The 27,657-nt window shown below is 45.6% G+C and overlaps 2 protein-coding genes across 10 annotated transcripts in view; one reads left to right on the top strand and one right to left on the bottom strand.

Annotated features, from left to right (window-relative positions):
- LOC1277541 (transient receptor potential-gamma protein) overlaps window positions 1–27,657 on the top strand; it is a 73,144-nt gene that overhangs the window by 15,971 nt on the left and 29,516 nt on the right. For 6 of the 8 annotated variants that reach the window (XM_061656388.1, XM_061656387.1, XM_061656390.1 and 3 more), the window contains exon 2: window positions 16,314–16,629. The gene's annotated coding sequence lies outside the window, so the exon portion shown is untranslated. Of the gene's footprint in view, window positions 1–14,671; window positions 14,899–16,313; window positions 16,630–27,657 lie in introns of all 8 variants that reach the window. The other 2 variants (XM_061656391.1, XM_061656394.1) reach the window with 1 other exon arrangement.
- On the bottom strand, window positions 19,233–26,144 carry LOC3291714 (uncharacterized). 2 transcript variants are annotated; one of them, XM_061656396.1, is made up of 3 exons: window positions 25,823–26,144; window positions 25,282–25,735; window positions 19,233–19,322 (listed from the first exon to the last, which is right to left on the bottom strand). In XM_061656396.1, exons 1-2 carry the CDS (start codon window positions 25,924–25,926, stop codon window positions 25,291–25,293), a joined length of 549 nt encoding a protein of 182 aa, XP_061512380.1. In that variant the 5' UTR covers window positions 25,927–26,144; the 3' UTR covers window positions 19,233–19,322; window positions 25,282–25,290. The 2 variants fall into 2 exon arrangements, with proteins under 2 accessions (XP_061512380.1, XP_555006.2); XM_555006.3 differs by lacking the exon at window positions 19,233–19,322 and adding an exon at window positions 24,994–25,185.

Consider the following 27,657-nt stretch of genomic DNA (forward strand, 5'->3'; position numbering starts at 1 on the left):
GAGGGTTATGTTCTGTCCTCGGGCATGTCGGGGTGAGCCCCCGGGAGACTAAATTGTTTGCTCAGTTTGTTAGTGTTGTCGGCGCTCGGCACTCATCATCCCGGGGATGGCTTACGAGCCGGGTTGATGCGGCTGTCAGTAGCAGGACCATTCAGGTCAAGGGAGCCTGGACGGATTACATCGGCTGCTGACATGATCGGGACGAGGATTGATAGTGTAGAAAATGAAGGGGAATGGGACGTATTGACGTACTGCGGATGAACATTGTGCTGATTTTAGTTTCAATATCGTAACGAGCCTATTGAAGGCGATTTTATGAAGTGGATCATGGGAAAGTAGCCGTTTCAGTGCTGTCATGTAACGGACGTTGAGCTTAAATGAAATTTATACAAAGAAAGGAACCCACAAAAGGTTCAGTTTTTGTATTAATTAAAATTAAAACGTTGTTGTTTTTGTAACTAATAAATATTTAATAGTAGTTTTAGAACACTTTCATTTGAACAATAGTATAAACCCATATCTGTAAAAGTGTTATAAAACTCAGTCGATAAATTTCGCTTAAGCTGGGTATTCCACCAGCACACGAAAACAGTAAATTGCACTCATCATGAATGTGCACTTAATTAGACCAATCTAGCGAACCGAGCTGACGGATTGGCAGTCATCAACTCCTCTAAATCTCGCCAATGTGTTTAGCCTTTCCCCTGCACCATGCGAGGTGAGAAATCGATTCGCAAACTTTAATTACATGCAATCAGGACGACCCACTCACTCACTCACTCACTGCCTCTCCTTGTGCGAGCAGCGTTTTTGTCCCGGCGCCCGAGCTCAAGGTTGAAAAGGTGTTCGTACCGCGTTACTTCAAATTAATTACCGCACCGCATGGAAGCACCGACATGGATGCAAAAGCCGAAAAGTGAGCAACCCACTAAGCAGGATAAAGTTTTACCCCTTTTATGTACATACAGCATCCGGGACCGCATGGGCCGGGTTGGTGGGTGAAGCTGTGCTGAGCCCGACACTTTCACGCTGGATGATGAGAATTTACATCGATACGGTTTTCCGGCTACAGCGCTACTCTCACTCTCTCTTTCTCTCTGTCACACACACACATACACACATATTTAGGATAATGTGTCTTGCTATCTCGGGCATCTTCTCGGTAGCGACAGGCAGGCAGACAGGCACTGGCAAGTATTGCGAGCTTACAAACGACGTTTCAATGAAGGCTCGTGCTTGTTCATCTACATTATCGGCTTCTCTCCCGTCGGCCCTTTTGCTTAGCGGGAAGATGCTGGCTGTTGTAAAGTTTTCCATCGATCGAGACAAGCGCGTGTAATTTCCCAACCATCATTACACTGAAATGTCTTTCAACAGAACAGTTACCGAGATTGAAATTCCTGCACGAAAGTTTGTGCAAAGTGCAAAGGGGAATGTAATTCTTCCCACTGGGCACGTGTACTCCTCGTTCAAGACTGTTCATTTCACAAGTACATATGGCAAACACATTACAAACCCCATTGCACGATCGACGGCAAACAGCAAATAGCGCTTGCTTCAATGCATTCCACCGCGGAGGATGGTTCCGCGCGGGTGCGTTTTTCCGTGCGGGTTGCGATGTGATTGTGTATGTGTGTGTGTGTGTGTGTGTGTGTGTGTTGTTTCTTCTTCCAATTTCGCAATGCAAAGTTTTCCAATTTGCCTGCACCACTGTTTGTCTTCGAGGTGAGATGGCGTGGCGTGTGTTCAGAGGCGTGATTTTGTATGAAAACGTCCTTTTTTGCGCTTGTGTTTTCCCCCAGAGTTGTTATTGTTGAATAATGTTATTGAGTACGACACTCAAACAATGCAAAAGTATAACACACACACATACTCACGTACAAATTAGAATAAGTTTGTGATGGAAGTTTGATTTGGGCAAGTACGTACGTATTGCGACAGTCTTGCATGCGTGCAGACACACGACCGAGCGACTGATGGAGACGCCTGGTAGCTTTGGGCTTGGTGGAATCGAAAGAATTTATCATCGTGCTGTGGAGAAGCCATGGACCATGGAGAGTGAAAGAGAGATAAAGAGCGAGAGCGTAGCATGAAAGAAATAGCTCATACGAAGAAGAAAAATAGCCTTTGCTGGAGGAGGTAAAACGTTTCGCATAGAAAAGCTAATAAAACGGTTCGACGCGCACATGTTGTTCCTCGTTCATGCTTTCTTATTTCTCCTTGCTACGAGTCTCTTATCCTCGAGCTTAAATAAACTGAAACGTACCATGAAAGTATGGTAAACACAAAAATACGTACAACGCAAACTTGTCACGCTGGTGTTTACCCATGGTGAGGCAGAAGTGTCTCCTTTAAGGCCCATTATTGCCCAAATTCTTAAAAGCTTTCATCCAGAGCGGTCGGACATCTATGGAATGATGCTTGCTAAAATTGTTTATTCACTTTTCCTTTCTTTTGTTCTTGTTTTTGGGGTCAGTTGACAAAAAGTGGAAAAACAATTGCCTCATATTGTATTTCCTTATTTGACGCCTCGGCCTTTCGGTGCCCTTCTCTAATGCTTGTTTGCTTTTGCTTTGTGTTTGCTAACCGTTGGCTAATATTTAATTCCTCACTCCCCTTCTCACAAGCACTCGAACGGTGTGGGCCTATTGTGGTTTGTTTAGTGTCAAACAATTGAAAAGCAGTCGAAAGTATTGTGTTACGCAAAGAAGAAGGAATAAACTGCCATTGCTGCCGAAAGGGGTTGAGTTGAGAGAGGGAAATAAAAGCCTACACCAAGCCAATGAGACCAATAAAAACGATCATTGTTGTAAAAGTATCAAGAAGCCAAGGAACTTTTCTCGGGGCAAGATACGAGGGCACAACTTTGGCATAAAACGGTTCATGGCGCGGTGAAATCGTTGTTGAAATGATTGCTTTTAACAGGTTTTGGGCTGTGGAAAGATATTGTCGAATGTCACCGGGAAACTTGAAATTGACCTTAATGGTACGGAGCAATCATGTTCGAATGGGTACTGTTGGTGAGCAGAAGCGTTAAATAAATATGTACACAGCTTACACACGTGGTTACAAGCGTGAACGTGGTTTCATAAAAATATGCCGAACGTGTACAGAACCGTTAAATGGAAGAATAATAAAGGATCGAAAGGCAGTGGTGTCAAACTGATGGGTTGAGTTGAGAGAATGTTGTATGCAAATTCCCATATTAATCATCTTATTTACTTCAAAACTATATAACATCATATTCCACATATGCATATCGAGTCTCTGTGTATTATTCTCCAAATATCCTTACACTGTGTTTGACACCTCTGCCGCAAACCAAAAGTGCTCACAACATGTTTGCTAGACACGTGTCCCCTTCTATTCGACCAAATTTGGACGTTCGCTGACAGCAGGGACGCTGAAAACAAGCATAAACAACTTATCCACGCGTCGGACATCAAATAATCGAGACGACGAGAACGGGCGAGACTGAACCAATGGAAATGCATAAAGCTTGTGTGCGAAACGTTTGGCCAGCAACATCTAAATGGGAACGTTAAAAGGGGCGCGCGCACACACACAGAGACGCTGGTACACAAGACGTAAGTGTTAGAAGGGAGAGAGCGCAATACGCAACGTGCACGGGGCATGCTGTAAAGGGTGAGAGGCAATTTGTTTACTTTCATCATGGTTATTGTTATTTTTACGGCTATGTTGCGCACGTACGAACGAGGGACGAGGTCTCGTGTGTGATGTGGCGTGTACGTTGAAGCACAAGCGGTGTAACGTAAACATTATCGATGAGCAAAGGAACCGATTGGCAAAGGGTGCGCAATGCTCGGGGTTGAAGCAATGACCTCCAAAAAAAAAACCGGTTCAAGGTGGATGGAGCACCAAAAGAAAATAACGTAAAAATTGCAATCATCTACACGGACGCGTGATGCTGCTGTTGCTGCTGTCGGTGCGTAAGATGAAAGTGAAGCGTGGTGAAGGGTGTGTGTGTGTGTGTTGTAAAGCGGTGGTTCAGCAACGGGAAAATTGAAGCTCGTCTACGTGATCGTTGGTAGTGTATGAATTTTTCACCACACATGAGCACGATCAATCGTAGCGTTTGTGTAGAGATTATGGGTGTGCATGTGTGTACCCGTGGGAGTGTACGTCTTCATCATTGGTACGATTTTCCACAAGATTTTCTCTTTCCACCCCCTCCTAGCAATCTCGCTTCCTGAATCACTGTGCGCTGTTTTGGCAGACGATCGACGACCGGTGATGATGGAAATCGATTACGTTCGATCAATCAGCGACGATGCAGGGGGATGAAGTTGTGGTTTGCAGGGGGGAAAAGAGGCAAATTAAAATAAACAGTTAAACCACCAACTCAACCACGAAAACAGCGATCTGTCAGGGTGGAAGCAGTTTTATGCCGCGGGAAGTTTTAACACGCGGCACCGGAGGGAAGTTGTGAAGATGATGGATCTCGTAAGGTGCAAAAGGTGGAAGTGAAAATAAACTGACTGTTTACTTGCCCAGCGGATGGTTGCGGCGTTGATGAAACGTTGATTGGAATATGAAGAAGGTTGTTAACATATTATTACTATTACAGTGTTATTGTAGGTCAAGTTGTTACATCCACATGGAAACAGGGCAGTGTTTGATGTAAGAAATGCATGAAAGGTGAGACGTTGAGCTCAATTACAAATATTTTGATTACAGCTAATCAACCCTGTCTAAGGTCAGGCGTTTTTAAGTATGTTTTGTAACATTTGAAGCATACATTTAGGCGTTAATCTTGCAAAAGGCGTTATAACTTTGAAAAAGAGTACGATTATTACGGCAATGACTACTAAAAGCTTGAATATTCGAAAAGAAGCACATAAATTATTCTTTTTTTAACTCCAATAATTTTTAAAGTGTTAATTTAAGTGATAAGCTAACCATCAACATCATTGATAACTCACATAAAATGAACTGTTTTCTATTCTGACCCGTTCAGTTGATATTATTGATTAATGACCCAGTATGCTATAAATAACGCAAAAGCAATCTTTACATCCCTTTGAGCCTGTCAACAAAGCATACGGATACGAGCCAACCGACTATTCACATGCAATCTCATCCCCTTTAACCCAAATGGGAACAATGGTACATCGTATGCTTTCGCCCCTCGCGTATCAAAAGCCACAGCACACACAGCGAGCATGCAACGAAATCGATCGACACTTTCATTAGCAGCTCATTGTTTCGACCTGGTGGCTTCTTCCCCAAACCATACCCTATTAGACACAATTAAAGTCAACTGTCGTCTATGGGGACCGGTGCCAAGAAAGCTTCTCATACATACACGCTCTCTCGCCCAGGCGGTTCGCTTGTGGGTTGACTTCCCGTTCGGCTGGTGTAATTGAACCGTTCGATCCGTCTGGATCGTTTCATTCAGCGCGGGTGTACGATAGGAACACTTTCTACACATACTGTACATACTTCCCGTGCTCTCGTAAGATAGCACTCCATTGATGAAGGCCCTAGGTCCCTTTTCGCTCCCTACAATGGGAGCTGTGTTTCCTCCATTGAGGTAGCGGGAACGACGTACGACCGCCGACTGACAGTAAAACCGCAACAGTCAAAACTCTCATGCATGCATTCTCTGCGCCCCACGGGCAATGGGGAAAGCAAACCGAGTGTAAGGAAGGGATTAGAACACACACACACACTCGCACGCTCCTCGGTGGCATTGTCAGAAGATGGCGCTATTGTGGCGTACTCTCGCTTTCAAGGGTTCACTGTCGCTTCGATTGGCCGTAGGCTGTGTGGTATGCTGTTTGGCTGCGTTCGCTTCTGGTTCGAGTTCCCAGGAAAGCTGAGAAGCGCAATTGGCTGGTAAAGAAGCTGAGAAGCTGAAGAGGGGAGCACTGGAAACGAACACACATTCTTCCATCCAGCTCTCATTCGTAGCCGTTGGGGGCTTTTAAAAGGAAAAGGCTCTTGCGTCTTTCTGTCGCAGTCGCAAGCGTGCTCTCTTCCGTTCCATTCGCAGTCTCACCATGATGATGACAGCTTCCGCTCGACCGCACGTAATAAACGCCACACATAATTGATTCTTTCCATGTGCCTGTTTGTGTGTGTATGTGTGGTGCGATCTGTCAACTGTCCCTTGCTTTGCAAGTGGCACACCCACACACACTTAAACGCTTGTAAAACGTTCGAAAAACGATGGCATAATGTTAGTGGAGCAACGTATGATAGAGTGTTGTTTCTCTTGGGGCAGTAAAAGCATTCCAGCTACGGTTGAATGCGTATTCCACCCAACGCCCCAACCAAGGAAAAAGGTGATTCAGGCCGTTCAGGCCGTTCATTCGGTTTCGGCTAACTTTTCCAATTTAAAACTCTGCCGTACTCTGGTTGCTGGTGTTGTTTGCCGGAATGCTTTATCCGCCCGTGGCCACTGTTGGACCGGTTGGTGTGTGTGTGTGGGAACCGGCCGCTTACCACACAATCCGCACACAACCACACCCACCACAGGGAACAGTCACTTGGGGTCGGTGAAGTGAAGCGGAAGTGGCTGCTCTTAGTTTGTTTGGTGGAATATGGTCGTTTTACGTTGGCCGTTCTACCATGGTGGCTTTCTCTTGCGTTACCTGCGTTCGTAGGCGCAGACAGCTGGCAAGGGTTCCCAGGTGCTGCTGCTGGGGGGTGGAATGGCCATTTCCTGCCCCGCGTCACAGTCACGCGTTGAGAGCGGACATTAAAGAAGCTTTTGTCCTAATGTCCCTCCAGCTTGTGCTTTAAAATAACGATACGCCATCGGCTGCTCGCTTATTTACAGCCCGCTGATGGCTTTGTCATTTTGAAAGATCTGCCTGAAAGACGCTAGACGTTGTCTCTCATCGTTCCCTTCACGTCCCCACGTCAATGGGCTTTAAAAGCTACAATAAGGATGGATACAATTTTGCCCTAAAAACGGGACGATCTCGCTACAAAATAAGGCCGGATAAGCGACGCGTTAATGGGCAGCGTCCAGCGACTTAAACCGACCAAAAAAAAAGAAGAAAAATTAGAGTGAAAAAAACATAAAGATGGACGATAGAAAATCGGAGGGATAAAAATTTCATTTCTCTCTTCGTCCACACCAAACACACTCACACACACAATTGGTCCCTTGGGGGGAGATTTTTTCTCCACTCGCTTCCTCCGGGTTTGTTGCCGAGTGCCTTTACGGTGCCGTTTGCGTGAGCTTTATTGTGGTCAGTGTGAGGGCGAAGGATGAGGGATTTTTTTTTGCCCATCCTCTCAAGTGGTTTGAGGTGAAAAAGTTTACAGCATAACAACAAACAGGCTTAGATGTATCAGCGAAAAAAATAAACCTTGCCATCGGTCGGATTTTGTGCCCGTGTTTGCCTCCCATCCCTTCCGTGTTCGATGCGATATTTGGAGCCACCGTCCGCGAGGCCTTTTTTCGAAGAATGATAAAGGTGGATGTAAAGCATCACAAAAAATGAGAGGAAAAAACGAAGAGCTTTCACCGAAAGTACAGAAATCATTCTCGTCCATTGCCCCTACGGGATAGAGCGGATGAGAGCTGGATGGTAATGGATGGAAAGGAAACAATCTCGCTGTGTTGTTGCCTTTTTCCTCGTTTTTTTTCTCGTTCAGCCAGGGGCCAAGCGTTCGGTGTGTGTGTATGTGTGTGTATAATTGGGAGCTACTTTACCATGGGCCTTGACCACTCATTCATCTTTTGTGGGGTCGTTCGGGAGTGGTGAAATGGATTATTGGCCATTTCCTAGCGTGAGAAACAGCCGCGTTAAAGCACCGGCAACAAGCAAACTAGCTGGGTAGGAGGGAAGTTTTTGTCAATTTAATGTTTTTTGAGGTACAGAGAGAGGTTTTGGGAAGTGAGGATCATTACTCTACAGACAGCGAACGCCCTCCTTTGTACACACATTAATCACATTGCGGGATGTGATTGTCACGATGAAACTATTCACAAACAGACTCTGAAGTGTCCCATAAAAACAGGCGATCGTTTTGTACTCTTTGGAAGTGCTGAAACAATAATTCGCTTTACAGAACACTACAAACGCAACTTTTACAACCCAAAAAAGCTCCCGTTTAGTGTGAAACAGGCAATTTGAGTAAAAGTTTTTCGTGAACGTGAAGCATCCACAGCACAACCAGCAGCAGTTCAAAACCATTTTGTCCCAATTTGATGGGTCAGTGGAGCGTAAAATAAATTTTTCATACAGTCCACACAGTCCACCGAGTCGATGGGTACAGGACGGTGTAGCTTCCTGGTTCATCTTGGAGCGTATAAATCCAGTACAAAAAAGAATTCCACAATCAGTCTTGTTTTTCGTAATGGAAACCTACGGGTAGGGAAAAGTAATATTGGACAGAACTTCCCCATTCCCGCCCAAGAATGGCCACAGGTTGGGTCGTGATGGGCTATGTAAAAGATACTCGTAACATTCCGAACTTTTACCACGGTGCACGGTGCTCTGCCCCGGTGTTGGAGCAGGTTGAGGTGTGGCTATCGGGGCTATTTATTTGTCTATAAATTAAGCCGAGTAGGTATTTTCCTCGGTTCGAAGTGAGGTTTGAGGTTGGACGGTGGGACAAGACTCACAGTTTTGTACGCCTCCGGCCGCAAGGATATACGATACCGGGTCCGTCATGATCATCTGCTCGTTAGAATCGAAGTGATGCTGGACACTGCGGTCGACCATGACGGAACCATGCTGGTGGGGCTTGTTGGAATATGTATAAATAGAATAATGTAACAATTTTTCAACCACCTCTACCACTCAGCCCGGACGCTCCTTCAACTTCAATCTGACCCAACTGTTCAACGTTGGAGGATAGTGTGTTACCTTCACTGATACCGTGCGATTGTGTGATCAGAAGCCTACAGCTGGGCCCGACAAAAGTTCTTCGCAGAGGACAGGATCTTGTTTTCTCGCACTTACTTCCTCCAGCTGATCCACTGGGTGGTGTCCGGGGCTCATAAATTCAAGTGCCGAGGGCAAGGTTTGCCCGTAGCAGGAAGCATTTACGAGGCAATAAATGTTCGTATCTTGGCATCGGTACGTGAAGCTTAATATATTATCAACGGATCCTGGTGTTGAAGTAGGCCTGTAGGCCTGTAACAAAACCACGTACCGGTAGCACCGTGGAAGGTGGAAAATTTTATACTGATTGAGAGAGCTTTTGGGCGAAAATTCCCTCAATAAATGCGGCTCCACATGGTCACGGAGCGTGCACACTTCCTGCCAGGTTGACACATTGCAGTGCTTTGTGTGGGGGACTTGAGACAAGTGTTGCTTGCCAGGCGGCTTTGCTTGGGCTCAATGTCATTAGGTTTAGTGATGAGATGCAATAAAAAATAAACGAAACCAACCTTGCAGGGAACGGAAGATACCGAAGGGGGAAAAAAGCCACACGCACACCGTAAAACATCCGGCCAACAATATCCATTCAATTTGCCATTCATTTTCCCACAAGTTGCTCAAGATGAGGAGCTTTCTGTTGAGGCCAAAACCACACCGAGTATGATAGCATTTTAATGGGATACGAAACCTCAGGAGGAAACCTGCTTGCCGAGCATCCTTTCCCGATTGGATTGGAGCACACCGAAACCGCATGTTTCTGAGACCATTCTTCGCACTAAACGAGGAGGTCCGAACTGCTGGAAGGATTCATCTTTGCTTGGCTTTGAAGGTATAAAAGCACAATAAAGAGAGGGCGAGTGACGGCAGAGGTCACAGCATCGGTTCATAAATTTAATTTTGATTACAATATTAATTAACACATTCCAGCATGGCTCGGGTAGATTGGATCCCCGTTGTACGTCACCAAGTCGTTGCCATCGGTTACCGTGTTTCGATAGCGTACCTTCATTTCGTACCCATTAATGGGCACACAAGGCACAAGGCGGCATTCCTATCAAAGCACGCCGGGTGGATGATGCTGGGTGGTTCGCTGCACACAGCGGGCGTAAGGCGATGAGGGTGTTAATGATAATTTTCAATTTTCCACCCGAGGGAAGCTTAACTAAGACGAGGCTCTATCCCAACCGTCTGTCCGTCCGTTTGCCACTCGGTGCTTTCCACTCGAACGATGATGTTAACATTTCGGGAAAGGAAAAACTTTAATGAGATCTACGCTGTGCGGCGAAAGTTTCTTGTCCGAGCGATGGTGCTTTGGTAGAGGGGGAGCTGAAGGACTTTTCTTTCTACTGCTGTAAAATTCTTTCATTGAAACAAAATTCCATCACCATTGTGTGTGTGTGTGTTTGTGTGTGGATGTTTGTTGAGGGGGAGGGTAGAAGTTTGGAACGGACTCGTTCGATTACCTTCGCAATGGTTAAAGTTCGCATCGAACTGAATCCCGGTAAGTGGATAAGAAGTAATGCGCTGCGATGAATGGCGGTTGCGCTTGGCAGGGCTTCTGGCGTTACGGGCAGGGGTGTGCAACCATCGTTCTATTTTGGGATATTTTTGTGTTTTAGGATTAAAGAAGGTAAATCTACTGATGTACTTTTTGTGAAAATTGAATTTGAATTGAAATTTGATCAATTATTATAGATTTTTAAATTTTCAAAAGTTTTATTTTACTTAAGAAACCCATTAAATCATTATCACTTAATTCTATCGTTTGTTAGAAGATTAAAGATCTTAAATTTTGGAGAGTGATGTCCCCAAAAATCTTATCTATTTAATAAAATCCATCATGATCTTTACAAAACACCGAGTTGTTCACCCCTGCTACAGTTGATTATATTTTACAACATTTTATTGCCACAACTCCACCAACTTCAGCGTTGTAAATTGTCTGTCATTATAGAAATGGCAAACTGAAATACGGGAGAAAAAAATAAAAATCAGCACGAACGAACCTCGGAGTCGGTAAGGTGACAAAAAGTTGGGCACGTTCTGTCGTGGGCAGAGTTTTGCCGTGGAAGAAATATTGCAAAGTTGTCATAACTTTCCGCGACGAGTTACTCCACGGGACTAAGCTAAATCGGAGGACAAATTGAGAAATCGACTAGTTTGGGGTTGTAAAAATGAGTACGGCAATGGGGAAGAGCACGACCCCCCGATTGAAGACGCCGTAAACATACATAATTTAAACCCATGTCCATTATGAGCTCGGCATCGCTGGGATATACCACAAGGGTAGAAGACACGGAGGGGAACCATTGACGCTCATTTCCCGGTGGCATAATTTTAGTCTTCCGTTGGCGCTGCACGTCCCGGCTTCCGGTCTTATGGGATATGGGTTACCTTACAAGACCGGCGGTTCGAACCTTATGCAAGGAAATGCCTTCTACGCCCTTAAAGTTTGTGTCTGACTTTCGTAGTCTCTCCGGAGAGTTTGTCGGACCACCACATCCACACCCGGAACTGGCTAACCTGGTGTAGCGAGTGCCGTACCGTATGCTTTACAGTCGGGATTGCTTTTACCTGTCCCGAGTGGCGGTGGTGGTGGTTGGTGGTGAAAGCACACTACCGACCGTGCTGAATAACAAATTATTTGGATGCTTTGCCGTGCAGGGTTGGAATTTCGGTTTCGCAACTCCCCAGACGATAGACGATCCCACGGTGGAATTATGCATGGCCATTGGGGCGGTTTTCGGGAGCTTTTACAGGATTAGTCGTGTAATTAGAAGTAGCAAAGCATCCTTACTGAACGAGGGGACGGAAGGAGGATTGCCGATGGTCAATGGGTCGGAAGTCAGGAAGACGCCGGTGTGTCCTGCCCAACTACAAGAAGGCAGGAAACACTGGATAGTAGACGTGCAGGTAGAAAGTTTGCTCCTCTGGGAGCGAAAAAGAGAGAGAGAGAGCGAAAGAATGTTTGAAAGGAAATAGTTTGGTTACGGAATCGAAAGCCAGCAAAGTAGGCGACGATGTGCTGCAGGGGAAAAGGGAATGACTTTTTATTTGAGTGCCAAGTAGACTAGGGAGTTCGTGCTTTGCCCTTGATATGGGTAAGCTCACTTTGTTTTAGTGTTTTAGTGCTTTTATCCCTTTTGGCTTCCGTGTACAATGCCAATGAGGATGTTAAAGTTGTGCTTTTAAAAAGGGTCTAACCTGCCCGATAAAGATTATGTCGTTTTCTAAACCCATGTAAACATTAAATTCGCTCGTACACTGTTGTTCAATTGCCTTGTAAATGTCGGCAAAGGGCAAAGAAACAGTTGCACCATCGTCGTTTTCAATGCAACCGACAAATCAATGCCTACTTCAATCGTTTCCATATTGACACAGATCGGCACAGATCTCTTGCAAGCTGAATGCATCGGTGGAGGATTTGCATCACACAGCTGAAGCCCCTTTGCCCGGAACCACCAACCTGCCGCGTTTACATTTACATTCACTGGCGGGAATAATTAACCGGATCGGCACACGGACGACGCTGGGATGCGGCTCACTTTTATCTCCCATAATGCACCACTGCACGATGATTAATTTATCATCCGTTTTTCCGCTCACTGTCGGGCGCGTTCGCTTTGATGGCAATGTGGTGTGCATGGGGCACGTGTTATGGCCGCCGTGTGTAAGCCGACGGTTACGGATGTAGTATTTTTAGAAGGTGCCTCCAGTGTTACACAGGTTTGCAATCTGGTTGGGGCGTTATTGAATCGGTTGTTGTTTTTATACGACCCGGCACACAAACTCTCCTCCCCTCTTCCCCTCCCTATCCGAATAGTTACATCCGTGTGTTCAAAGTGAAATTATTACAAGGGGGCCCGTGTGTTGTGCCCGTGTGATGTGCTGTGTGTTTTTTGAAGATGGAATAATTTAGTATGGGTTTTGTTTTTTTTATCTTTTATGAGCTCGTGGTTTAGACGCAGGCGTGTGTATTTTGAGGAAGAAAAACATTTTCGGATATTAAAAATGATGTGATGAAAAATAAACACGAAATGGAGGGTGAAACATCAACCAACCAGCCAGTTGGTCGATTGTCGAGCAAAAGTGTCAAAAGTCAGCTTGAATTATGACAGCTCGTGTTTCCGGCAGTGTAAACTGTCAAGATACAATTCAACCCGGAAGCGGTGGGCCGTGTCAGTGACCCTTCGTGGTGTTGGGCTGGCAGGGTTATCTTGCTTTTTGCAACTTTCTGGAAACACTTTTCGGTAAGTAGTACTGCCCGTGAATGATCCAACCCGAACCGGGTAAAAAAGAAAAGCGAGAACAATTCTCGAGCCATTTTTTGTGAGCCCTCCCACCGCTTTACAAAGCAACCGTGCGATAAGTCGGTTGCTGTGGATTCGGAAGAATTGCGGCAGCAGCTTGTGCAAGTGGCCCCAGCCGGGACCGGGCTAATGATGATGATGGCGGCGGCGGTGGCGGCGATGGAGCGTTGTTTTAGCTAACGTCACTCACCGGAGCAATTTGTGGCTTTCGCAGATAAACGGCCGCAAGTTGGGTGTCGTCTTGGAAAAATGATTCGTTTGCTCTTGCAGTACTAGCGGATGAGGAAGGAAGGGATGGGATGGGTGTGAGTGGGTGAGGGGCACCATAGCCATAGGAACAAGATAATCTGGTTGTTTTCCAACACGGCGTTAAAGCGCCATCATCATCATCATCCTATTTCCCATGGTCGTGCGCTGATTGGCCATTAAACTTGGCCCACCCAAAAACTCTCGGAAACCACAAGCGGCTGACGAGTCCTCTCTTTGTGTGTGTGTACTCCAAGTTTGATAAAATTGTTGGCAGGCATCCCTGGGAAGAGCAGAGGCCATACGAAAGCGCTTTAAAGTTTCTGTTAATTATATCGTCGTGCAAAGGCGTGATAAAACTTTGCCGCTAACGTGTACAGTAAGTCATTAAACTTTTGCTACATTTTTGTGGTGGAGGTGTTTGAAGGTGCAATTTTAATAATTTTAATAACATTTGCCCTTCGGGGAGGAGCTTCCAACTAGAACAAACAGCGCAAAATTTGGTTTGTTTTCCAATTGGTTTATGAGGAGTAAAGCAGAGCGTCGTTTTGATCTGTTAATTTGACGGACAAATTGATCCAAATTAAAGCTGTTTTTAGTGACGTATCCGCTGAACGTAGCTGCTGAAATGTGTGCTGCAAAAAGCACATGAAACAATCCTAATAACCGAATCACACACATTGTGAGCTTTTTCCTAAGCTTCCTAAGCCCCACAAAAAAGTCAATGCCCGCAGCTACAGCCTTAAAGTAATCGCGAGACTGTACTTTTTGTTTCTGGGGAGCGCATTTGTATCAGCTGGCGCTTGCAAACAATATATCAAACAAATGTTGCACTCCCCAGCAAGAAGCCAGCTGACAAAACGGCCGGGAAATGACGGGGGCATGATGGGTTGTGGGAATGGGCAGTCGTAAGACAAAAAATAAAAACAGTTAGCAAAACAAAAGCGAGCGCAGAAATGTAGGAAAAACATTCACTCGCAACAAAAGCATCGCTAACGAGCGGCAAAACGGCAGAAAAGTGTTGCCGCTCGATCCTCGTCCCCGGCCCTTTTTGCACATTATTTAGCCATTGTTGTTTAGGTAGGAGGGCCTGTACGTTTACTTGGGTGAACGGGTAAAGGGGGAGTGAGGGAACGTAGTGCGTACCCCAGGTCCCTATTGTTCTAATTGTTGTTTGTTGTTTACGCTTAGTTTTTTCGCCTCTTTCTCGCTCATAATGTGTTTCTCCATTTCTTTCTTCCATTTCAGCTCATCTTAACGCACACTCTGGCGGTCCGGCGGGGATACTGTTGGTTGGGATTTGGATGGATGCGATGTGCTGGACATTTTAGTGGCATTTCAAACACACACACACGCATTCAAACATTCGTTGAGAGGGAAAAGAAGTTGTGATGTGATTTGTATCAAAATTGTAGCAAAACCGGGAAATTCGTCTACGCTGCTCATGACGCTGTGACGAGAAATTCATTATCACGGTGATGAAAAATGAATATCCAACGAACGAGTGTGTGTGTGCGTGTGTCCTTCCTTATCTTCTACAAGACGACAACGAAAAGGCGTAGCAAAGAAAGGGACATAAGAAAGTATTCCACAGAAAAAGCAGCAAGAAAGAGAAGGCAACGTTGAAAATGAGTTTATGATTGAATAATGGGCCAACCAACCGGGGCCGACGCCAGCGTCTCGGACAGCGTGTGCGGGCTGTTGAAAGTTGAAAAGAATGTTTCTAAATTTTTGACCAAATTGGATTTCCCCGGGCAGCAAACCAGGCGGCAAAGAAACATTTTTTGAGTGTTTTTTTTTTAATTCAACCAATGGGCAAATGGGACGAGAGAGAGAGAGAGAGAGAGAAAAAAGGATGATCTTTCTGGTTGGGTTTTAGGAATGGAAGCACAAACACAAACCTCTCACCCGAAAACTGCAACTGACCGTTGAGTGTCGTCTACATCAAAGAAGAAGTAACGAATTTAAGAGAGCTTTTGGGCAATTTCATTGCATGCGTTGATTAATTTAAGCAAGTGCTTTTGTGAATTTAAGAATTGGGCGAGGTGGGAAGGAAGAAAAAAGCTCGCCATAATAAGGTTTATCAACATCGTTACGGAAATCGTAAAGGAATCAAAAGAACAGTTGACGTTTTGTAGCTGTTTTCTTTCACCTTTCTAATCAATTGATATGAGACATTGAAGAATTACGATTCTGTGCTCTAAAGTGTTCTACTTAGAATAACATTGGGGGTGGTAAACAAATAAGAAAAAAAACTTTAAATAATTGGCTGTGATAAAGCGCCTTAATTTGCAACATTTTGTGACAAGCCCCATATTTCCTTTGAAGCTTGTAATTTCAATAATGCCTTTAGATTGCAAGCTGTCATACCAATATTTGTATTCTTTTTTGTCACTGATAACAGTTGTCCTACGACCCTCAGAAAATCCTTAGTAAAATGAAAAAGCCTACACATCATGGTCTCAGGGAATAAAAAAGCTTCCACATTCAGCCACAGACATGTAGCCCTTAAAACCGGTTTTTTCATCTCCCGTGGGGGTGAGAAGATTACCCCAATCAGCTTACGATCACTTGCCGCGGTTTGTGCCCAGCAGTCAGTAAGCCGTTGCTCAAGGTTAAGGTTCGTGTTGGTGAAATAAATTTCACATTGAGCTTCGCTGATGTTGAGCTGATTTGGGTTGCTGATACTTCTTTCCCGCGAATATGCATATTATCCCCTGTTCAAATCGTGTGTCCTGTGTCTTGTAAGCAGCAATGAAAGCACATTTGGTTTGGGTCTACCTTTCTAATCCACACGTGCACTGCACGCCCCGGTGACAGAAGGTTACGCAAAGAACGTCGCCGGGTGAAGCGCAAAAGTCGTCACGCCGTCGCTCGCATATCGTTACAGGTAGACAGACACCGGCCGCACTCGTAGAAAGTGAGATCCGTTTGGACACGTACCAAAAAGTGTGTAGTGTATGTGTGTTTGTGGAGTGTTTTGTACATGTGTTTGTGTGTGTGTGTGTAAGTACGTGAGGGTTGCAGCTTAAATCCGAACCGTGTGAGGAAGGAAAAAGGAGGGCGAATAACGGCGCGCTGTCAGCCACTGGACGAGTGGATGCTGTTTTTCGTGTGCTGAAAGCGTTTCACAGCAGGCGGCACTACTGGAGGCGATACGGCGCCAGTCACGGTCCATAGCGGCACGCCGTGGACGTAAGGTTAAGGTAAGTTGCGACGATACTACGGGCGCAAAGCTCCCGTTTGACACCTTTGCCGGGGAAGCGGGGAGTGCGATATGAGTGCTGTTGAGCTGGCGAGAAGAAGCGAAACCACCAACCGACACGGAGTGGGTGGATTTCCAAGCAGTAATTCAATTGTTAACAGACGCTCAAGGGATGTCCATCGTGCTTGTCGGAGCACCTGTCGGAGTACCCGCACAACACACGGAGCACAGGAACACACCGAATGAACTGAACACATTATTGCAGCTAAGCAGGCTGTACACACTCCTGTATACGGGAACCCATGGTAGCTATGGTTGTGGTGTTTTGTCCCGCAGGACACCCGTTGTTGCCCGGTGGGGCATTTCACAGCTTGCCGGGTTGTTGCAGCACTGTTTGTAGTCGAATAATGGGCCACACCGTTCTGCACAAATGGACGATACAGAAACAGTCCCTCTTCAGGGAGGGTACAGGGACCACTACAGAAGCTGCTTCCTTTGCTAGTGATTGAAATTGTACTGCGAGCTGTGTTGGGTACATGGGTAAGCACACACAAAAGCTGCATCGGAACACACAGGAAGGGATCAATTTTGACAGGTTGAGAACGCTCGAAGGGAAATGTCAATCCACTTCCATGCGAAGAATAAGCTAGCGGTGGACTCGTTCACACCTGCAATGTATCTTCTTTCTCTCGCCTTCGGACAGTGTGTGTTTGTGTGCTGTCGTGTAGCCCTGCCATTTTCGCACCTTCCAGTGTGAGCCCTGTGGCAATGTTTAAGTGTTTAAACTCGAATAATACCTGCCAGCTTTGGGCAGTGTCCGCACACACACACATCTGGGGATGCACACACCGTGCAATATATTCGGTAACAACACGTACTAAACAGCCTGAAGCACAGCCCGTACGGTGGAGCTGGAAGTAGCATTGCGTTGCAACATACTGGGAATCTTGAACCTAGCGAATACGGTGCCCGGCTTGAGACGGATGAGAGTTTACGTAATGAATTGCATTTCGAGCAGCGTAGTACCACTTGCAATGGGGGGGAGAGTGCACAGTCTCTCGAAAAGATGCTGCTGATGGGTTTGATAATATGAAGCAGCAGCGTATGCTTTTGGTGGTAGCGCTTTTGGAGCTTTTTCGCTCGCTTTCAGTAAAGGGTGCTCGAGTTACGAAGTTCTTTTAGAAAGGGGTCTGTGTGTGTGAGTGTGTGTTTTTGTAGGAGATGGTGTTTGGGGGAAGCTTTATGCTCGACCAACTTCTTCGCTGTGGCCGGTGCTGCAGGTTACGATGGCGGTTATGTGAGCACAATGTGATGAGTATTAGAGCGAGTCAAAAGGGGCTCAAGTGGCTGGTGCGTTTACAGCAGACAGACACACATACTCACTCACACACACATACAGGCGGCACTGTCTCGGGTGCTCTTGATCATGATGGATGAGATGGATTATAATTGAAAATTTGCGCTCGTGTAGTACGAACAGGAAACAGCTTGTACGTGGCTTACTGTTTGACAATGAAGGCACCAGACCCGAATGCCATTTTCGGATGGCAAGTGAATGTGTAATTAGTGTTTTGGGTTTTGAGCTGGTTAATTTTGCGTGTGTGTGTGATTCTGCAGAAAGGCTAGCATTCGGAGGGAGAAGTTAAGCTTTCGGGTGTTTGCTAAGCATTAACATTTAATTGTTCAGTTCTGCATAAATTGATCAGGTGTGTCAGAGAAAATCTCTTAATCGTTAATTAATTGAAAACAAGACTAGAATTGCTTTGTTGTGATTTGGCATGCTTAGAAACGATTCTCCTATTACTATCTCTATAGCTTCAAGTGAAAGTTTGCGCCTAAAGTTATGCAATGAGTTAAACAAATACTGCTTAAGTACTAAATGGGACAGTCTTAAGAGCAATTTCATCGAATCCTTCTTATCAAAATGCTTTCGTACTTAAACAAAATTATTAAAGGGGTTTACGAACTAAAGATAAAATAAGTGTTGACTTTACAACTTAAATATTGCATACATTTAGGCGTAAACATTAAAAAACCGGCAAGGAAAAATAGCTACACAATTTTCTCTTATTTAAACTGATATAAATCATACCAATTTCCCCGAGAATTGAGTTTCATAATTTTCCCATCATAAACATAAATCATTACCAATGAACCAACAAAAAAGTGCGATGTAAACGAGCACAACGAAATGATCCCTCCAGCTGGCAGCACCCATTAGCAAGATGAAGCTTTGAAAAGAGTAAGCAAAAAAAAAAGAAGAGAGGGAACAAAATCGCCGTAGCTTTTATGCGCATTACTCGCGTACGCTTTGCTCTGTACGCGACCCAAAACACAATGGATTGAAACGTGATTTGCGCTGCAATGACAAACAAGAAGTCGCGCCCGAATGAAGTCATCTTGTGTGTTGTGGGGCACAGCTTGCGATTTTGATACGATTTGGGCGAAAGAGAAAAACAAGGCAAAGCGTCATAAACAGCATTCCGCCGGGGGGAGGGAAGGTCTACGTTTGCGACAGTCTGTGACGGCTCTATTTCACATTCCGGGCAGCGCATCGCCAAACTTGTCAGGAATGCTGGTCGTTTGTTTCTTGTTTCTCTCTCTCTCTTCGTAGATTCGTACATTCGTTTGATGAAGTGCATGCCCACAATTGTCCGCCCGGTGTCACGCGAGTATGCTGGATGCAGTTTCATCCTATCGAAAAAAGCAATGCAAGTTAGCAAGTGGCAGATCGTGCAGACGATTCAGTTTCTTTTCGCGTCGCCTCGTGGAACAATTTCATTCACGTTTTTCATCTCGCTGGGGGCAAATGGCACAAAATCGAAGACGTGTGTAGACGGGACGCATAAAACGCATAAATAGCGCGCAGGTTCATGCCGACGGCTGCGATCGACTGGACGGACCTGACCTATCTCGGTGTCGGTGGCAGGCAGTCATCGAAGCGGTCGAGTGACAGCTGCACAGTTTGAGACAACAAAGAACCGTTGCATTTCCATTCGATGGCTGTGTAATGTATTTCGCCCAAGGGGTGTTCTGTCAGCCCTTCCCCGTGAAGCGAACGAAACGATCTAGGGCGAGTTATCATTGTCTCGTGTAATCGTGCCCTTTTTTTTACTCAACTCACACACATTATCGATTGTTATAGAAGGAAAAAAGTAAAAGTCTGTGAATGGAGGAAAGCTGCAAAATTCAATTAATATTAGCGTCTGGCTCGGAAGATTATCCCACCAGTTTTGGCACCTTCAAATCCATTCGTGTGCGCTGAAGATTACTACCGAGAAGGCTAAAGAGAGACAGAGAGAGAGACAGAAATAGAGAGACAGAGAGAGAGATGAAGAGAGAGAGAAAGCTTATCGTATACAGTTGGATGGTTGGCAGTCGAACAGGAACTTTCGCCTTCTCATGCTAAATCGTGTGCTGCGGATTGAGTCGAGATTCGGCAAGAAAATGAAGCGATAAAACATTATGAGAATGGAATTAGATTTTTCCTCCTCCACTGCGGACTAGGAAGATTGGGCACGGGAATGAGATTTGATTTTGGGTGCCACGTACACTGTGTGGTTTGTTACTGTGTGAATGGTGCAAGACGCAGTAATGATTTGGTGAACAAGAATTAACTAGCCAACTACTAGCGTCGAGCTCCGAAAGTCCGAAAGCTGCTGGCTCATCGTCCGCTTATCGAGATGTGGAAAGACCAGCAGCTTAAGGTGCAGGCGCCAAGCAAAGTCATCTTCCGTGCCGAACTGGCAAGAACTGGCGCTTCACATGAATGACTCTCATTATGTGGCAATGAATGGACTGCAAACGGGGATGAATTAAATCCATCGCAGAAGTAGAGCACAATTACCATACCAATGGTTCCCTGCGTGCCGCTGTCATTACGACAATTAAGATTTACGACGTTAAATACACGCACATGCTTCGGACACATTCCTTTCCCCATGCAAATGCTAACAACCACATTTTTGCCTAATGCTCGGGTGCAAACATGGGAATTGTGTGTGCTTGTGTGTGCGAGCTCTATTTTTAACATCTCCGTCGAAATTATTCTACATTTTCAGGCTTTTGTTTTTTTGGGTCCTCCCAAATCCTCTCCCCATGCATGCAATCCCAGGGCCATGATGGGACGCGCGGGCATGAAAATTGGAAATAAGATTAATTATCTTGTTTGCGCACTTTTCCGGATTGGCGTTTTGGGACTGACTGCTTATTTTTTGCCCGTTTTGTTTTAGCCTAACGAAAGCGTCGGCTCGTTGCGAGGGTGTTGTTGCACTTCGAGTCGACGGGCGCGTGTGTGTGTGTGTGTTTGGGCGATGGAAAATGATCGTCACGTGTACGCATTGCGTTACAGCGTACAGCGAGGTTGATTATCAATTCCGGGCCTGATTACACGCCAACGGTGCTGCGTACGATGTCTCGAGGGTATGGTTGGAAGGGGCGATGGGCCCTTTTTTGCTCTTTTTTTCTGGAAGCGATGGAAGTAAGGTAATAAATTAAAGCGACCCTTAGGCAAGGCTTACCTTCGGACGGCTGATTGATGTGTGAGATCGAACTGGAAAATTTGTTGGATTATTGTTTTTCTATGTAATTTGGAAAATTGTGTTTGGAAAAGCAATTTAATTGGAATGGCTTAAATCGAATTGTTTTAAGATACAATAATCTGAAGAGTAAACACTTCGGTGTTGATGCGAAAGAAGCTACTGGGAAAGTGATTGATTTTTAGAGTAATTGGATAGACGAGGATTGTGGAGATTGCATAAATTAAGGCGCTTTGCAGGGTGGATTGCATACATTTTGGAAATTTTGAATTAGTTAAGAGATTCATTGGAAAAATGTGTTTTTGGCCTACAAACGGTTTTAATATTTCACATTCTAAGTAACAACGAAATCACAGTGATGAGGACTGTTAAAAACTAATGAGGATCAAACACAAAACACAGTTGTAATTAAATGATTGCTATAGAGACTTTAAGCCTTTCCGATATATTTAGCTTTTCATTGGCTGAGGTATATTTAAGGAGAATTCATTCCGTGACAAACTTAACAATAAGAATAACCACCCAAACAAGACCCCAAAAACCCATTCCACAAAGCCTCTAGACAAATTTATAGCACACTGAAGTTTCGGCCAGAAGCACAAAGCCACTGCCGTAACCATAACAACCATTCCGAGGGCTTTTGGTACCGACGTTCAAGAGCTTACCGCTCCCCGTTCCCGAAGAGGATGTAATTTTGAGGAGGGGGAAATTATTCAAGCACCCTTCGCTTGTCTTCCCGGGCACACACACACACACACATACAAAACCATACACCGAATGGGATAGACAAAGGAAGGAATTTTAAAGCTTTGGTAGCACATTTTCGGCAAACGCGTTCGAGCGTAAGCGAACTTTTCCTTCCGCTCCGTACCCTCCGGTCTCGGCCAGCTATATAGATGAGTAAAGACATCTCGCGTGAACTCGCCTGCCCGACTGACAGTGTCCTCTTCGCGCGTACTGGCAAAGTTTACGGTAACGGTCGGTCGATCTTCTGCTCCGTGCGATCCGAGGCTGGCTGGCTGGCTGGGAAGGATTTTGTTTGCATAAGTAATTAAGCGTCATTGAAAGTGACAGAAAATGAAGGCACTGGAAGCAGAGCTTCAAAGAAGCTTCCGATTCCTCAGAGAGCTCAGCGGTCTGTTTTTTTTGTTGGGTGTGTGCGATTGTGTCTAAAGCACTTTCCAACAGGATGCAAGAAAAAAACACCACCAAACGATGCGTTTTTGCGCTGGTTTGCAGAATCTCTGGGCCGGGCCAAAGGAACGCCGGATGTGTCGTGCAGAAAATTATGTTAAATTTTATCTCCCTTTTTTGTCTGTGACGTGGGAAAAAAGGAGGAAAATATGGGTGCCAATGGTTGGTGTAATGTTTTTTTTTGGTGATAAATACAAAAAAAACACAAACTTTTGCGCTTCAAACATTTCTAGAGGACGGTCGCTTGCGAGTGACCATCTAGTGCTCACCAAACCCGTCACGATTGCCTGGTGTTCGGGGATAGTTTCGTGTGTGTGTGTGTCACCCATTCAACCATATCCTCTTGATGAGTGTGGTCGTGAAGAACGTTTAGTTTCAGCGGGGAACGAAACCGAAAAAAACAACTTTCGGGAAGAAACTCACCATTTAAGCTCACTTGAAGGGGGCGCAAAAGGGTGTACGTGTGTGTGGAAGGCTTACCTGGTTGAAGTTTTCCACACCTTACTCGGAAGCGAAGTTTTGATGTGCCTCCCGGGTGTCCTTTTCACACAACCCTTCCGTTCACCCTCCTCCCCCCTCTGGAGGGTTTGCATGGTTGCCGACGAGTGGTTTAACAGTGTGGTGAGATGGCCGCTGCCCAAGACAAATGGCGGTGACAAGTGGTTTGAGGAAGTTTTATCGGCCGTGGCTCGGGCGTGGTGAAAATTGTTGACGTAACAGATTCAAATATTCTACGAACAATTTCCATTTCGCGTTTGATGAGGTCCCTTGCTGCAACAAGGGAGATGATGGTGGTTGTGGTTGAATTTTGCCTGTTTGTTTATCTTATCTTTGCGAAGTAAGTTTGTAGTTTGCAGGATATCTGGGAGCTGGTGGGTGATTTCTTCGATGATTTGTTTTAACAAGATCGAGATTATTTAACTCGAAAATTAATTTTGAAGAATCTGTTCAATGCTGTTATCAAAATATCGAACAACTATCATAAAATTATTATAAAATAATGCTACCGCCCCCTTCCCAGCACTGTAATTATTCACGAACACGAACGCTACAACCACTTAACTGTCGGACCGCAATTAATTTATTGATCGCGTTTGATTGCTGCCGCCCAACAACGCTTAAGTATGTCGAAGCCACAATCTCATTCCACAAATGGAAATTCACCACCAAGAGTGTGGGGGGAAATCACCCCGCTACCGTCCCATTTACAAGCGCGACAAACGTTACTCTAATTGAAATTCCAATCACTTCCGAATTTGTTGCCACTGTGGAGCGAACCGCAGAATCGTGCGAGCGTGAAAAACTGGTGTTGGGTAAAGTTCATTAACCCCACGTTTCGTGTCGTCTTTGCGATAGCACACACACACGCACATACACACACACGCGCGTGGAAAAACGTACCCCAAATAGACAGTTCGTTCACTGACACAAGTCACATACGGGGGAAAAAGGTTCCATCCAGCATCCAGTGACTAAAGCCCAACGGGCAAATGGTTTCAGTTACTCTGGCGGAGAGGGGAGTGAAGGCAGAATGGGTAAGCTTTGATAAATTGCTTTTCCGACCACGCAAAGCACCCCAATTAAGGTATAAATCATCGTTCAGCGCATCAAATATCATCGAGAAATGGTCGAACAGCAAAAGAAAAGAAAAAAAACAGGGACGGCAAACTCCCAAGAACATTGAAAGAGAAAACAGTAAATCCTTCTCGAGCAGGGAGTGAACCGCCGAAGTCAGGAATTTTTCTTACACGAAACTTTTTCCAACAGGAATTCCCTTTTCCTCTGTGAGTGTGTTTTTGTGTCTTTTTTTTTTTGCTTCTCTTTCTTCTCGCAGGACGAGTTGTTTTCCTTCTCATTATTAGTTTGTTTCTTTGCCGTGTCCCTCCCGGCGATGTGCTGCTTGGTGCAGTGGTCAGCTCAGTGGGGAAGAGTTTAAGCGCAGGCAGCTCCTGTTACCAACTTTAATTGGGTCTGTGAAGTAGTTCATCTGGATGCGCTGCATTTTTTTTGCAGCGTTTGGTTTGGAATTATGAGACGCTGCAATCTTTCACATTGTTCTGTGCTAATGCTCCACCGGGAGTCTGGTCGGTGTGTGTTAGTTGGTTGGTAATATTTTTTTGCATCGCCCCCACTTGGAGTTGGAGCTACATTGTAATTCAATTCTGTGCTGTTGATTGAGTAATGAAAGCAAGAAATTTAAGATGCCAGAAGTTTTAATAGCTTTTCGTCTGAGCTTGAATTTGATATCCGTTTTAACAAAAATGGAAGAGAAAATGGACAATAAATCTATTTTTGCTACGCGGTTTGCATAACTGTAGGGGAAATTTAAGCTATTCTGTCCAACAGAAAACGCCCGAAAGTATGCAAACCGGTTAGCAAAGCACCAGTTCAATCTCACCGAAACTTGAATTTGAAACGGCCCCAGCCCACAACGCATTGTTTTCACACCTTCGCAAACAATCAATCGAAGTAGCCTCGGAGGTATTTTCTCACTGGTCCGTCCGACGGGCGTCAGATTCGGGTTCATTTTCCACGAAACAATTGATTCGGCTACGGCCGGACATATTTTAATTTGCATGAAGCGCAAGCTCCATTCCAGCGTCCGCCCCCGCCCGGCCAGTTAATTGGCTCGTTAGCATATTGAAGCGGATTCGACGAAATCGGCTTTCCTGGAATCTCGCTCTCCACCTGCCATGCTTGAGGATGCTTTTAATAAATTCTCGTCATTTCTTGTGGCACGCGAAAGTAACTTCCACTCAGCGGTAATTTCCTGAAGGTACTTACGGGGGAAACAAAAATCTAAAATACCTTCGAATCTGACTTGCCTAACCCGCGTGGGGAGAATGGGAGAAAGCGCGTCGGCGTTAAATCCGCGGAACCAAACCTTTTTCCAAGAACGTTGACTTTATTATAAAACTTACCAGTCAGTTTCAAGGTGCGTCCGATGCCCCATCTTGCTGTTGGCTCGTTGTTGGCTGTGGATCGTTTGCATCATCGCCGCCCTCGTCCGCAATGGGAGTCTTAGGGGTGGCCGGAAACCTACCGGCGATCGTTTGGAAAAGCTTCCAGAACGCATCGGGCAGCAAGTCGGACATTTGGCGCCCCAGCGCCTGCTCCAGATAGTTCAGCAATACCTCACCAATCGTGAGAATGTCCTCGGTATAGACGGGACGATCCTTGTGCCGGCGGGTGATCTTTCTCAGCGTCGCATCGAACAGCACCGGATCCTTGAAACCGTACTCGATGAGCGCACCGACCGCCTTGAACACGTGTATCGCCTGATCGTAGAGCGATTTGTTGTCTACCAGCGATTGGGCGTTGGGATCGTCCGTGAAATCGAAGTACGCAATGTAGCGCGGATGTTTGTGGAACAGCCTGTGGGGTTTGGGGGGTGCAATGTTAGGCGGCGTATTAGCGCGATGGGAAACTGTCAATCAAAAAAGAACAGCGGCATTTACTTACAGCAACAGCACATTTCGCCCGTGTACGTCCAAATCCTTGCGAATTAAGCCCCACGCACTGAACAGGGTAATTTTCTCCGAAGCCGTCAGTCCAGTTTGATCCATGTTTGTTCCCACTGGTGCTCCCCTGGTGGCAAGTCATCGTCTGCTACAATAATTAGTTGTTTTCTTTGGGCGCGTATTTTGACAGCTCGAGATGGGAAATTACCGCCTACTGGGATGAGCATTGCAAAACACACGTGCACAACGGTCGTTGCGAATTCCAACACACCTTGCCCGTTGATGTGACGGCTCAATTTGTTAGCATTTAATAAGCGGGCACGAGAGTGTCTGTGTGTGTGTGTGTGTGTGTGTGTGTGTGTGTCTGTGTGTGTGTGTGTGTGTGGGCTTACAGTGTGGATTACGGAAAGCTCGAAGCTGTTTTCGGTAGGCTGGTCACGATCGATTGTATCGATAGATGCTTTCGCGAGATAACCAATCGATTTGAATTCGAAAGTCTGTGTGAATGTTTCCACGAACCACGACAGAGAAGGCAACATTTTATTACATTTTATGCATACAGGGAGAGAGAGAGAGCAACACAAAAATATGGTCATTTAGTGGACGTGTTTGGATGAGTTTTTGGGGTAAAATATGTTACCAAAGTGCGTGTAGGCACACCCGGTTGTTAATCAATTTCCGATCGAAACACGACACACACACTCGCGTGGTTGCGATATTATCTTATGGCGGGTAAAAGGTATTCCCTCCGAATCTGGTGATGCGTGGGGTCTTCGGGTGCATTACGTGGCATTGCCACACGTGAAAGAATGTGCCCGAACTGGGCTGGGGCAAATACCTTTACCTTAGGTTGCGTGTTGCTTATCGACAAGTGTGCAAGAACCGACCGGCTCAGAAGATCAGAAAATCGACATTACGGTCACGTAAGCGCTCAAAGTGATATTTAGCGTACTTACGTGATCGGACGGGAAGATGGTAGCGAATCCTTCCAGCACAGGACCGCTTGTAAGGTAAGGTTTGCCTTTTTTCCCTCTTCACGCAAGCGGCGGCGAGCCCTGACCATTAGCAAACCAAATTCGCTTAGTGCATTCCACCACTGGGAAGCCCCAGCACAGCACTGTGTAGCAATAAAAGTAAGTTTGCCCAAGCAAACCCCTCCGTTTCGGTGAGCAGCCAGACACACACATTAAGCATAGATTTTCGCCATAATGAAGTAATGAAATTTTGTTTGCGTAGCGCAAAGCGGCGCATCGTTTCGCTTTGGCGTACGTCGTTAAGCGGGCAACGTTCTTTTCTCGTGCTGCGAAACGAAAGAGTTGTAAATAGGAGGGTAAGAGAGAGAAAGAGAGAAAGAGAGAGAGAGAGAGAGAGAGGGAAAAGAAGAGAAGTAAAAATGGCACAACGCAAGATGAAAAATGTGGCAAAGAATGAATGTAATTTGTATTGTGATATGAAATGATTTCTAGCGTAAGTTTACATATGGAGCTGGTGATAGCGTTGGTCGGTGTAGAATGAGAAGAAGCAAACAACAACAAAAAACACTCCCAGCGTGAAAGTGGTTGCGTTCTCTATTACACATTCTAACGGCCAGCGTGGAAGCGGAAAGAACCGAGGAGTGTACTGCCGTTGTTGTTGGGCTGTAATGGTAGATCATTTATTACGACCCTCCGCGTCCGTGTGTGTGTACTCGCAGTCCTTCTCACTAAAATAAATAAGCCCAAAGTCCCAAGCCATCTCAGCGGCTTTCCGGCGTTGACGCAATTGCTCTTCCCAGCAGCAGGATACGAGTACGCAAAGGGGTAGGTCGACGGACGACTACAATCGACTCCTTTGCGT

The sequence above is a fragment of the Anopheles gambiae genome, chromosome 3 (assembly GCF_943734735.2).
Source record: "Anopheles gambiae chromosome 3, idAnoGambNW_F1_1, whole genome shotgun sequence".
Classification (NCBI taxonomy): Eukaryota; Metazoa; Arthropoda; class Insecta; order Diptera; family Culicidae; genus Anopheles; species Anopheles gambiae.

Excerpts from the sequence above, each read along its gene's own strand:
- LOC3291714 (XM_061656396.1), bottom strand. The coding sequence starts at position 25,926 with ATGGATCAAACTGGACTGACGGCTTCGGAGAAAATTACCCTGTTCAGT. Across the intron at positions 25,736-25,822 it reads GGGCGAAATGTGCTGTTGCT|GCTGTTCCACAAACATCCGC; the intron begins GTAAGTAAATGC and ends CAAACCCCACAG.